The following is a 12,066-nucleotide window of genomic DNA, read 5'->3' as shown; positions in this document are numbered from 1 at the left end:
CAACCTGCAGCGCGCCGCTGGAAATTCAGCTACTGTGGGTCGAAGTCGAAGAAGAGGTGGAAAGCGGGTTCTTCGGCAGTAAGACAAGAGGAAAGCAAAGAGCCTAGAACTGAATGTGGTGACTTTGAATGTTGGGACTATGACAGGAAAATCTAGGGAGTTGGTTGACATGATGATTAGGAGAAAGGTTGATATATTGTGTGTCCAGGAGACCAGGTGGAAAGGCAGTAAGGCGAGAAGTTTAGGGGCAGGGTTTAAATGATTTTGCCATGGTGTAGATGCGAAGAGAAATGGAGTCTGGGTTATTTTAAAAGAAGAGTTGGCTAAGAATGTCTTGGAGGTGAAAAGAGTATCAGATCCACTGATGAGGCTGAAACTTGAAATTGAGGGTGTTATGTATAATGTGATTCTTGGCCACGCCCCACAGGTAGGATGTGACCAAGAGGTGAAAGAGAAATTCTGGAAGGAGCTAGACGAAGTAGTTCTGAGCATCCCAGACAGAGAGAGAGTCGTGATTGGTGCAGATTGTAATAGACATGTTGGTGAAGGAAATAGGGGTGATGAAGAAGTGATGGGTAAGTACGACATCCAGGAAAGGGACTTGGAGGGACAGTTGGTGGTAGACTTGGCAAAAAGGATGCAAATGGCTGGAGTGAACACTTTTTTCCAGAAGAGGCACGAACATAGGGTGACCGACAAGAGCGGAGGTAGAAGCACACAGGTGGATTACATCTTGTGCAGACGATGTAATCTGAAGAAGGTTACCGACTGTAAGTTAGTGGTAGGGGAGAGTTAGGCTAGACAGCATAGGATGGTGGTGTGTAAGATGACTCTGGTGTTGGGGAGGACGATTAGGAACACAAAGGCAGAGCAGAGAACATTGTAGTGGAAGCTGAGACAGGACGAGTGTTGTGCAGCTTTTCGGGAAGAGGTGAGACAGGCTCTCGGTGGACAGGAGGAGCTTCCAGAAGACTCGACCACTGCAGCCAAGGTGATCAGAGAGGCAGGCAGGAGAGTACTTGGTGTATCTTCCGGCAGGAAAGGAGAGAATGAGACTTGGTCCTGGAACCTCACAGTACAGGTAATTATACAAAGAAAAAGGTTAGCTAAGAAGAAGTGGGACACTGAAAGGACCGAGGAGAGGCGAACGGAATACATAGAGATGCGACACAGGGCAAAGGTAGAGGTGGCAAAGGCCAAACAAGAGGCATATGATGACATGTATGCCAGGTTGGACACTAAAGAAGGAGAAAAGGATTTATACAGGCTGCCCAGACAGAGGGATAGAGATGGGAAGGATTTGCAGCAGGTTAGGGTGATTAAGGATAGAGATGGAAATATGTTGACTGGTGCCAGCAGTGTGCTAGCTAGATGGAAAGAATACTTCGAGGAGTAGATGAATGAGGAAAATGTGTGGTGGACCAGGAAGTGGCAATGATTAGTAAGGGGGAAGTTAGAAAGGCATTAAAGAGGATGAAAAATGGAAACCCTAACCCTAACCCTGATGACATTCCTGTGGAAGTATGGAAGCATTTAGGAGAGGTGGCTGTGGAGTTTTTGACCAGCTTATTCAATAGAATTCTAGCGCGTGAGAAGATGCCTGAGGTATGGAGGAAAACTGTGCTGGTGCCAATTTTTAAGAACAAGGGTGATGTGCAGAGCTGTGGGAACTATAGAGGAATAAAGTTGATGAGCCACACAATGAAGTTATGGGAAAGAGTAGTGGAGGCTAGACTCAGGACACAAGTGAGTATTTGCGAGCAACAGTATCGTTTCATGCCTACAAAGAGTACCACAGATGCATTATTTGCCTTGAGGATGTTGATGGAAAAGTACAGAGAAGGTAAGAAGGAGCTACATTGTGTCATTGTAGATCTAGAGAAAGCCTATGACAGAGTACCCAGAGAGGAACTGTGGTACTGCATGCGGAATTCTGGAGTGGCAGATAAATATGTTAGAAAAATACAGGATATGTACGAGGGCAGCAGAACAGCGGTGAAGTGTGCTGTAGGTGTGACAGACGAATTTAAGGTGGAGGTGGGACTGCATCAGGGATCAGCCCTGAGCCCCTTCCTGTTTGCAGTGGTGATGGATAAGCTGGTGGTCCCACTTTTTAAAAAGGGGGGCCGGAGGGTGTGTTCCAACTACAGGGGGATCACACTCCTCAGCCACTCTGGTAAGGTCTATTCAGGGGTGCTGGAGAGGAGGGTCCGTCGGGAAGTTGAAGCTCAGATTCAGGAGGAGCAGTGTGGTTTTCGTCCTGGCCGTGGAACAGTGGACCAGCTTTACACCCTCAGCAGGGTCCTCGAGGGTGCATGGGAGTTCGCCCAACCAGTCTACATGTGTTTTGTGGACTTGGAGAAGGCGTTCGACCGTGTCCCTCTGGGAGTCCTGTGGAGGGTGCTTCGGGAGTATGGTGTACCGAACCCCCTAATACGGGCTGTTCGGTACCTGTACGACCGGAGTCAGAGTTTGGTCCACATACCCGGCAGTAAGTCGGACTCGTTCCCGGTGAGGGTTGGACTCCGCCAACGCTGACCTTTGTCACCGATTCTGTTCATAACTTTTATGGACAGAATTTCAAGGCGCAGCCGAGGCGTAGAGGGGGTCCGGTTTGGTGGCCTCAGTATTGCATCTCTGCTTTTTGCAGATGATGTGGTTCTGTTGGCTTCATCAAGCCGTGACCTCCAACTCTCACTGGAGCAGTTCGCAACAGAGTGTGAAGCGGCTGGGATGAGAATCAGCACCTCCAAATCTGAGACCATGGTCCTCAGTCGAAAAAGGGTGGCGTGCCCTCTCCAGGTCGGGGATGAGATCCTGCCCCAAGTGGAGGAGTTCAAGTATCTTGGGGTCTTGTTCACGATTGAGGGAAGAATGGAACGGGAGATCGACAGGCGGATCGGTGCAGCGTCTGCAGTGATGCGGACTTTGTATCGGTCCGTTGTGGTAAAGAAGGAGCTAAGCCGAAAGGCGAAGCTCTCTATTTACCGGTCGATCTATGTTCCTACCCTCACCTATGGTCACGAGCTGTGGGTCGTGACCGAAAGAACAAGATCCCGGATACAAGCGGCCGAAATTAGTTTCCTCCGCAGGGTGTCCGGGCTCTCCCTTAGAGATAGGGTGAGAAGCTCGGTCATCCGGGAGGATCTAAGAGTAGAGTTGCCGCTCCTCCACATCGAGAGGAGCCAGATGAGGTGGCTGGGGCATCTGATTCGGATGCCTCCCGGACGCCTCCCTGGTGAGGTGTTCCGGGCATGTCCCACCGGGAGGAGACCCCGGGGACGACCCAGGACATGCTGGAGAGACTACGTCCTTTGGCTGGCCTGGGAACGCCTCGGGATCCCCCGGAAGAGCTGGATGAAATAGCTGGGGAGAGGGAAGTCTGGGCATCCCTGCTAAAGCTACTGCCCCCACGATCACGACCCGACCTCGGATAAGCGGTAGAAAATGGATGGATGTATAAGCTGACAGATGAGGTTAGACTGGAATCCCCGTGGACCATGATGTTTGCAGATCACATTGCGATCTGCAGTGAAAGCAGGGAGCAGGTGGAGGAACAGTTAGAAAGATGGAGGCATGCATTGGAAAACAGAGGAATGAAGATTAGCCGAAGTAAGACATAATATATGTGCATGAATGAGAGGGGTGGTGGGGGAAGAGTGAGGCTACAGGGAGAAGAGATAGCAAGTGTGGAGGACTTTAAATACTTGAGGTCAACCGTCCAGAGCAATGGTGAGTGTGGTCAAGAAATGGAGAAACGGGTCCAAGCAGGTTGGAACGGGTGCTCGGATGAAGGGAAAAGTTTATAAAACGGTGGTGATGTACGGATTAGAGACAGTGGCACTGAAGAGACAACAGGAAGCAGAGCTGTAGGTGGCGGAAATGAAGATGTTGAGGTTCGCTCTCGGAGTGATAAGGTTGGATAAAATTAGAAATGAGCTCATCAGAGGGACAGCCGAGGTTCGATGTTTTGGAGACAAAGTTAGAGAGAGCAGACTTCGATGGTTTGGACACGTCCAGAGGAGAAATAGTGAGTATATTGGTAGAAATATGAGGATGGAGCTGCCAGGCAAGAGAGCTAGAGGAAGACCAAAGTGAAGGTTGATGGATGTCGTGAGGGAAGACATGAGGGCAGTTGGTGTTCGAGAAGAGGATGCAGGAGATAGGCTTACATGGAAAAGGATGACGCGCTGTGGCGACCCCTAAAGGGACAAGCCAAAACGAAAAGAAGAAGTGCTTGCAATGTTCTTGAGACAGCTCTCTGCTCTTACCTATCATGAGATGTGTCTTGACTCACACCTTGGCAAGGGACCTTTTCGTAGGCCCTCAATTAGGACTGAACCAGCTGATATTCATTTGCACTGACAAGGGGCTGGATTGCTGTTTGATTATTGATAGACTTAAGGTGTTGTCTTGGCTTTCCATGCCTGGTTACACTTCCCTTTCTTTGTGTTCAATACTTTTTCCCTGTGTCATTCACATTATTACACACAACTTAATTTCTGATCTTAATTGTTCTACTTTCTTTGTATGTATTGATTACTTGGATTGTTCCTAACATCTAGTGAAAATTTCATGTCAATAGGACCTTTGGAAATATGTTCAGTGAGAAAAATGGTGACGTGTTAAATACTTATTTTAGCCGCTGTGTGTGTGTGTGTATATATATATATTCTGTTATGGAGGTAATTTTGCTCCATCCCAGTGTGCATTGCATTAAAATAGTGTGATATTTTCCAGCATCTACTGCCAAGTACGTTTCCAGTGATCCTGCTAATCGCAATACAGTAACAGTAGTTTTCCTATTGTTTAATATGCCTTTTCCATGAAAACTAACACAAATGCATCTTAGTGTCTTCGGAGTTCCTTTTCTTTGGTCCGTTTAAAATGGTACTTTGTCACTCAAGCTGTCTTTACCGTTAATGCCAATGAAGAGAGGCTCGTTATTGTTGCAATACACCAGAGGGATCTAGTGCCAGAATGAGGCAACCATTTTGCATTCACACAATAGCAGATGGCAAAATAAATGTTTTCTGAGATATGAATGGAAATGTATGAATTTGTGAAGGTATCGGTACTATTACATGTTTTAACTGTTATTACGATTGTATAAAGATAAGGGTTTGATGAGTAGTAAGGATCATTTATGCACTTGTATGTGCAGAGTTTGAAGGCTAACAAGTAAATTGTGCAGCACACATAATTTTTTATTAAGCGGTTTACGTCTTTACTGTTATGCACGCTTGTCTTAAACCATTATGCAAGAAGTGTACTTCAGTGGGCCACCACAATTTGCTCTCTCAATATTGCCTTTATTATGAACGCCTAAAATTTTAAATAATCAATACGTTTTTGGGGACTTTAAACGTGGCTGTTTCAGCATGGGAGACATTTAATGATTCAAGGACCCATACAAAACTAATTTCAAGTTGTTGATGAGGTTTAGCCAATCATGTGGAATAAGAGGGTATTGGCAGTTGACAAGGTTCTATCACAAGGTTCGTTTCTCGCTTTGGAATGATGGGTGGGTCTCAGTAAAAACACTCCCAGCTGACACTGCTGGCACTTGGTGCTAGTAGCCTTCTGGGTGAAGTTTCACAATCTGATCTACCTTTAAAATAACACGGACAGTTGGACATTACTTACCTTAAACACTTTCCCAAAGGCTCCATCTCCCAATTCACCGATAATGGTCCATATTTCCTCCGGGTTTTCATCTCTTCGGACATGCTCATATTGTTTCTTCTTCTTCTCAGATCCCAGTTTAAATATTTTACGGAAGTTAAAGAATGACATACTGAAGCATAGGTAATTCACTTACACATAGGAGAAATGAATCGAAAGTTGAATCTCTGTCTTTGAGGTACCATGTATAAAGCAAAGAAGTGTCGACTTGATCTATAAAGTGATTAACACACGGAGCTTTGGTAAACAGTTCAAACCTAGCTTAGCCAATGACTCTCAACTGACCAGTCCAGAGAATTCTGTGCTCTTTTGTACATCCTAGGTCACCTGGGTCATCCAAATGGTGGAGATTCTCCTGGACTCGTCCTGGCATCAAGAAAACCACACGAACAATACCATTAATTGCATGCAAAGCAGTACGAAGGGCTCGTCGTTCCTCCTGTGAGCGACCCAATGGCCCCGTGGGGTTCCTTCATCAACCAAAATGGAAAAGGAGTAAAAAGCGAATGCCGTTACAAGTAGTCCCGGGGAGTAAAAACATTAAAAACTTTGAACATAAAGCCCGTTAATGTTACAGATAGCGCGTACTGCTACACTAGCTAAAACATGCATCCTTCCTCCGTATGGGTTTTGTAATCGAGCGGATTTAGTATCAATGCGCGTCCACGCGTGCGCGCGACGTCGTGTTTCTTTTCTTTTACTTCTGCATACTCTTGTTGATAACTTGGCGCGGACAACAATCGAGTCGTTTGCGCTTTGTTGTCTTTGTCTATTAGGACGACCAACGACACAGACCATTTTAAAACCGCATCATTCGGGAGAGAGCTGAGTGTCATTGTGTTCGGCATGTGGCATTGTTTCCTTTGTACTGTACCATTAGGTAGAACTACAAGTCCCATATGCAATCTGGGGTCGCAGTTTGAACTGTATTTTTTGTAAGTAAAATAAATTAATTTACAAATGTATGACAGTAATACATATACACACATACGTACCCCGCATTAACTAATTATTAAAAAAAACATTTTTTTTTTTAAATAAGTGTCACGTGACCAATGTTTTGGCTCAAGACGAAAAGCTACACTCGTAGCTAGCTTACTTCCTAGCTACGGTAGAGAAAAAACATGAGATTTGACTGTCGAAATGAAATATCGGCATTCGGCAGGTAGAATGGATCCTGCAGAAGAGCTTCCGTCCATTTTGTGGGGATTGGACCCGATCTTTTCTGCTTTCGCCAGGCTATATATCACAGACATCCTCCACATGAGGGAGTCCTGTCAAGTGCCAGGTAAACAAACTAGTGCATGCGTTCTACTGTACTATCCGGGAAAACTTGCATTGGTCTACAATTCAATAATAAAAGCTATGAGACTAATACTACAATGCTAGCCTGCTCTTTTTTTCTGCCCGTGTATTATAGATATTTATTTCTACAAGTCACATCCAATCCACTATGTAGATGTTCTTGGGACAGTCGTTTATAAGAGGGAAAGAGAGGACTTCATCTGTTATGGAGGTAATTTTGCTCCATCCCGGTGTGCATTGCAGTAAAATAGTGTGATATTTTCCAGCTTCTACTGCCAAGTAGTGTATGTTTCCAGTGATCCTGCTAAACGCAATACAGTAACACTGTTTTTGGACGTCCTGTCACCCCTCTTGTCCCTCTTTATTTTACAGTGGACGATGGTACTGGTGTCATAAACTGTCTGTGTTGGAAAAATGACCCGATGAAAGAAGAGGTGGATTCTGATAAATGTGAGACTGCATTTCTGAGAAGTAGTTGCATGATAAACAAAAGCAAACTGTAGTACACCCCATTTTCCCAAAAAAGTAATAATAAAAAAGTATACAGGTACATGGTGTAATGAGTCAACAACTTTGTTTTCTCAATGTTGACCTTGCTCAATTATTATTATTATTTTTTAATTAGAATCGGAGGAAGCTACAAATGGCGGCACGGTGGACGACTGGTTAGAGCGTCAGCCTCACAGTTCTGTGGACCCGGGTTCAATCCCCGGCCCTGACTGTGTGGAGTTTGCATGTTCTCCCCGTGCCTGCGTGGTTTTTCTCCGGGCACTCCGGTTTCCTCCCACATCTCCAAAACATGCATAAATTGGAGACTCTAAATTGCCCGTAGGTGTGACTGTGAGTGCGAATGGTTGTTTGTTTGTACGTGCTCTGCGATTGGCTGGCAACCAGTTCCGGGTGTACCCCGCCTCTTGCCCGATGACAGCTGGGATAGGCTCCAGCACGCCCGCGACCCAAGTGAGGAGAAGCGGCTCAGAAAATGGATGGATGGATGGACGGAAGCTACAAATCACCTTAAAGTTTGTGAGAACTGGGAAAGGGGAAAAGTCACTGTGAAAACAACACATGCATATTTTCACTCTTAACATTGGGATACATAATGTTGCGTTTTTAAAATGCTTTTGATGAATAATTTTTTTTACTTTAAATTTTTTTTTTTTTACATGCCAGTCCAATGGCTAGCACTGTTCTCTCACAGAAAGACAGCTTTAGGTTTAATGCTGGGGTGATGCACAGTGATGTACTGTGTTTACATTGTTTCACCACACTTGCCGAAGTTATGTTTGCATCTTGCTCCCAGAATTCTAAAAGTTGTATGCCAGTGTAATTGCCTGTAGGTCCATGAGAATGGTTGACTGGTGATCACCCAGGTTGTTGTCTGGCTCTCATTCTATGTCAGCAGAAATAATTTAGTACTGAAAATGTGATATCTAAGTAATGATTGAAAACAACCATACAACCTGTCATTTTGTAACTCCAGTCAGGGGAAAACCAAATGATGTCCTTCAGGGAGGTTTTAATCTAGCTGTTGAGCTGAAAAAGCTGAGACAGGCCCAGCAGAGCCACTTCCATCTAGAGATTGGAGAGCTCCTGCGAGTCAGAGGACCAGTAAAGACGTCAAAGCAACAGAGAGAGATTATTGCCTCCACCTACTGTGAGTTACGACGGCTATACTTGCTCCTCTACATGTACCGTTTTATTCATGAGATACTTACAGTATTTTAGCAAAAACATGACCTGCAGTAGTAAAGATGTACATTTCCATTGGAAAGGACAATACATTACTGTATATTCCAGTACACCGCCAATGATAAAATACATTCACAATCTGTATAAAGCGATTCAAATGCAATTTACTCCAATTATGATAACATGTGCATCTTAATGTGAGGAAATGATCAACCCATCGCAAATACTGTAACCTGCTGTAGACTGTTGTCAAGTGTATATACAGTTTGGAAACTTTCACCATGAGTAGATAAAGAAAGTGTGTCCTAACTTTTGCCTTGTATTGTAGCTCGTAACTACACCCCCAAGCTGCTGTTATGGTCAAAGTCATTTGCTCACACAATTTAACGGTCCCCCTCCATCAGTTTTTTAAAATATTGTTTTTCATTCATCTTTGATGTTCTTTTATCAGGTTTGCATGATAATTTTCATTCAAAATGCCCAAAATGTCCCTTTTCAAACTATTATAGTCGGTCTTTTCGGCCTGGCATTTGAGATGGTCGGATTTCTCATTATTTTGCGACATGTGGACATGATGGCACCTATCTGGGTGGTTGCCTCGGTAATGTGCTCTCTAGTATTGTCCTTGTTTTTGTCTTCTTCGTTCGTCTTTGGAGACAATACGTAGGCCTGTCAAGATAATTACTATATCAACTTATCGTTCGAGAAATAAAATGGACGAAATAGTTTTTCCCGACTCAATAAATTTTCATTGTTCTGGTGAGCCGGCGTGTGGATTACACAGTGAGCCGACAGAGTTGGATGGCTGTGTCATTAGCCGGTATGGGCTCATGGAACACCGGTGCACCGGTGTTTGCTCCGTCCGATACTGCACAGCCTTGCTCCGTGTGCAGCACATAGATTCACACAACAGAGACACTTAAGGGAAAGTTAACTGTTTGTTGTCACGAGCTAACCTGCTAGCTTGCGAGCTAACAAGCTAGCCTGTGAGCTAGCGATTTAAGATAAAAAGCTCGCTCCACCGCAGCGATGTTGTTTAAAACATCAGTGCTTCGCTCTGCGTTGTTGTGTGTCTTAGGCCCAGATTAACACAAACGTGGGAACGTTAACTGTTTATTAAGCATAACCTCAGTGGCACACATTATTCAGCCAGTTGTTGACGACAGCGAATGTCAACATATATTTGATTGACAGGTGAAGGACTTGTTTTCACCTGACCAACCAAACAGTAGCCGGGTTTACATGGAGACATTTTTGTCATTCCAATTGAAATCATTCCGATTGAAGATCTCTGGTCAACTGTTTACATGCGACGTAATCTAATCTGATCGGGTCTATAAATGATGTGCACTACATTTATCAAGATGGAGGTCCAACGTCTATTCAGCACAGCAGTTGGGATTGTTTTTATAATAATATATACAATTTATAAATCGGGAAGCGCCATATTTACGCCACATGTAAACAATGATGTCACTGCACATTTACGTTGAGACAAAGCACAGCTTTTCTCAGCTCTATTCGAGTGACGGTATACATGGCGAAAATTTACTTCTGATCGGTTTGGCAAAAGGAATATTCCACTCCTGTGAAACTGAAAGCTATTTCATATGGATTTGGGCTGTTAATTCCAATTGAAGTGTTTATATGGAGCATTTTCATTCAGTTTGGGCTTCTAAACAGATTATAATCGGAAGAGAAGGCTTCATATAACCAGGCTCGTCTTGCAGCTCTTTATTCTTTATTTCAGACCCCGTGGATCAATAACACAGAGTAAAGAAAAAAAGGAAATAATAATAATAACAACAATGCCGATTTAATAGCAACAATACTGATTTAAAAGAAATAAAATAATAAAATATATTTAAAAAAGAAAAATAATACGGGGGGGGGGTTATCTTTCATGTTTCAGAGGCATTACAAAAAACTTATCGTTTATAGTGATAGGTTTGGGGAAAATACAGTCTTAAAAAAATATCTTGACAGGCCTAACAATACGCGACTTACTTTTACTAGAGAAGACTTTTGGGAGTCTATTCCGAACCTTCTTTCACCAATTTTCACAAATCCACAAAGTTATTTACCAGCGAAGCGGCTGTGTTCTTTGGCGCATGGAGGAGGCGAAGACAGCGCCACAGAGGGAAGTGCGTCGGAGTGCAAGTTAAGTTCTGAAAGCAAGGAATTCAAACGCTTCTTCCGTCTTTTCACTTTGCAAACTCACGCTCTCTCCTCAAGAAAGTGGACAAGCTTCTTTTCCTCACAAAGACCAGTAAAGTCTTTGCTCGGTCTGCCGCCCTTTGCTTCATGGAGACTTGGCTTTGTGAATGCATCCCAGACGGCACCATACTGCTGCCTGGCTTCCAACTACGCTGAGCGGATCGCAACACAGAGCTATCGGGAAAAACAAAAGGTGGCGGAATATGCTTCTGTATCAATGAAAAATGGTTTTCTGGTGTCACGGAGCTCAACACACACTTAGAGTCGCTGTTTTTCAACTGTAAGTCATTCTACTCGCCGGTTTTTACAGCCCCCTCCCAGGCTAACACAAACGTTCATGACCAAGTAAATGAACTTGAAAAAAAGTACCCAGATTCACCCATCATTATTCTTGAGGACTTTAACAAAGCAAAACTCAACCACGAACTAGCTAAATACAAGTAGCACATTGACTATCTCACCAGGGAAAACAACATTCTAGACCACTGCTATGCCAGGTCTGTGAATGATGCAGTCAACATGGGACTCCACTTCATCCCGGAACACCTAGATGGCGCAGGGACCTACGCGAGGATCCTGTTCGTGGACTTCAGCTCTGCGTTCAACACCATCATCCCGAAGTCCTTTCCGCCAAGCTTCTCCAGCTCAGCGTCTCGCCTGCCATCTGCCAGTGGATTTATAGTTTCCTGATGGGCAGGACACAGCAGGTGGGGCTGGAGGACACCACCTTATCCACAGGCATCATCAGCACTGAAAACCAGACAGAAAAAATATGAAGCTGAAAACACTGGAATGATGGAGGATGTGTCCTCTCTTTGCTACTCTTCTCTCTCTACATGAACAACTGGACCTCAACGCATCCGACTGTCAAACCGAAGTTTGCAGATGACCCCACAGTCATCAGCCTCATCAAAGATGGTGACGAGTCTGCATATGGACAGGAAGTGGAGCGGCTAGAGCTTTGGTGCGGCTCACACAGCATGGACCTGAACACGCTCAAGACGGTAGGGATGATTGTGGACTTCAGGAAACATCCTTCGCCACAGTTGCCCCTCACGCTGTCCAACTGCCCTGTGTCAACCGTTGAGACCTTCAGGTTCATGGTAATTACAGTCTTTCAGGACCTGATGTGGGAGACCAACATCCACTCTATCCTCAAAAAGGCCC

The 12,066-nt window shown here is 44.6% G+C and overlaps 2 protein-coding genes across 5 annotated transcripts in view; one reads left to right on the top strand and one right to left on the bottom strand.

The window, feature by feature from the left end:
- slkb (STE20-like kinase b) overlaps positions 1 to 5,993 on the bottom strand; it is a 44,097-nt gene extending 38,104 nt beyond the window's left edge. Inside the window, exon 1 of the mRNA XM_061772142.1 lies at positions 5,647 to 5,993. Within this exon, the coding sequence (XP_061628126.1) occupies positions 5,647 to 5,796 (150 nt within the window). The 5' untranslated portion in view covers positions 5,797 to 5,993. The remainder of the gene's footprint in view (positions 1 to 5,646) is intronic.
- A 489-nt stretch (positions 5,994 to 6,482) lies between these two features.
- Positions 6,483 to 12,066, top strand: part of stn1 (STN1 subunit of CST complex) — a 10,557-nt gene continuing 4,973 nt past the window's right edge. The window contains exons 1-5 of one of the 4 annotated variants that reach the window (XM_061772144.1): positions 6,483 to 6,620; positions 6,851 to 6,973; positions 7,106 to 7,201; positions 7,363 to 7,440; positions 8,474 to 8,647. In XM_061772144.1, coding sequence (XP_061628128.1) covers positions 6,856 to 6,973; positions 7,106 to 7,201; positions 7,363 to 7,440; positions 8,474 to 8,647 — 466 coding nt within the window. In that variant the 5' untranslated portion in view covers positions 6,483 to 6,620; positions 6,851 to 6,855. Of the gene's footprint in view, positions 6,621 to 6,680; positions 6,974 to 7,105; positions 7,202 to 7,362; positions 7,441 to 8,473; positions 8,648 to 12,066 lie in introns of those variants that run through there. The other 3 variants (XM_061772145.1, XM_061772143.1, XM_061772146.1) reach the window with 3 other exon arrangements.

This window comes from Phyllopteryx taeniolatus, chromosome 4 (genome assembly GCF_024500385.1).
Source record: "Phyllopteryx taeniolatus isolate TA_2022b chromosome 4, UOR_Ptae_1.2, whole genome shotgun sequence".
NCBI lineage: Eukaryota > Metazoa > Chordata > Actinopteri > Syngnathiformes > Syngnathidae > Phyllopteryx > Phyllopteryx taeniolatus.
The sequence above is the reverse complement of the archived record's forward strand: the minus strand, read 5'-3'. Positions and strand labels throughout refer to the sequence as shown.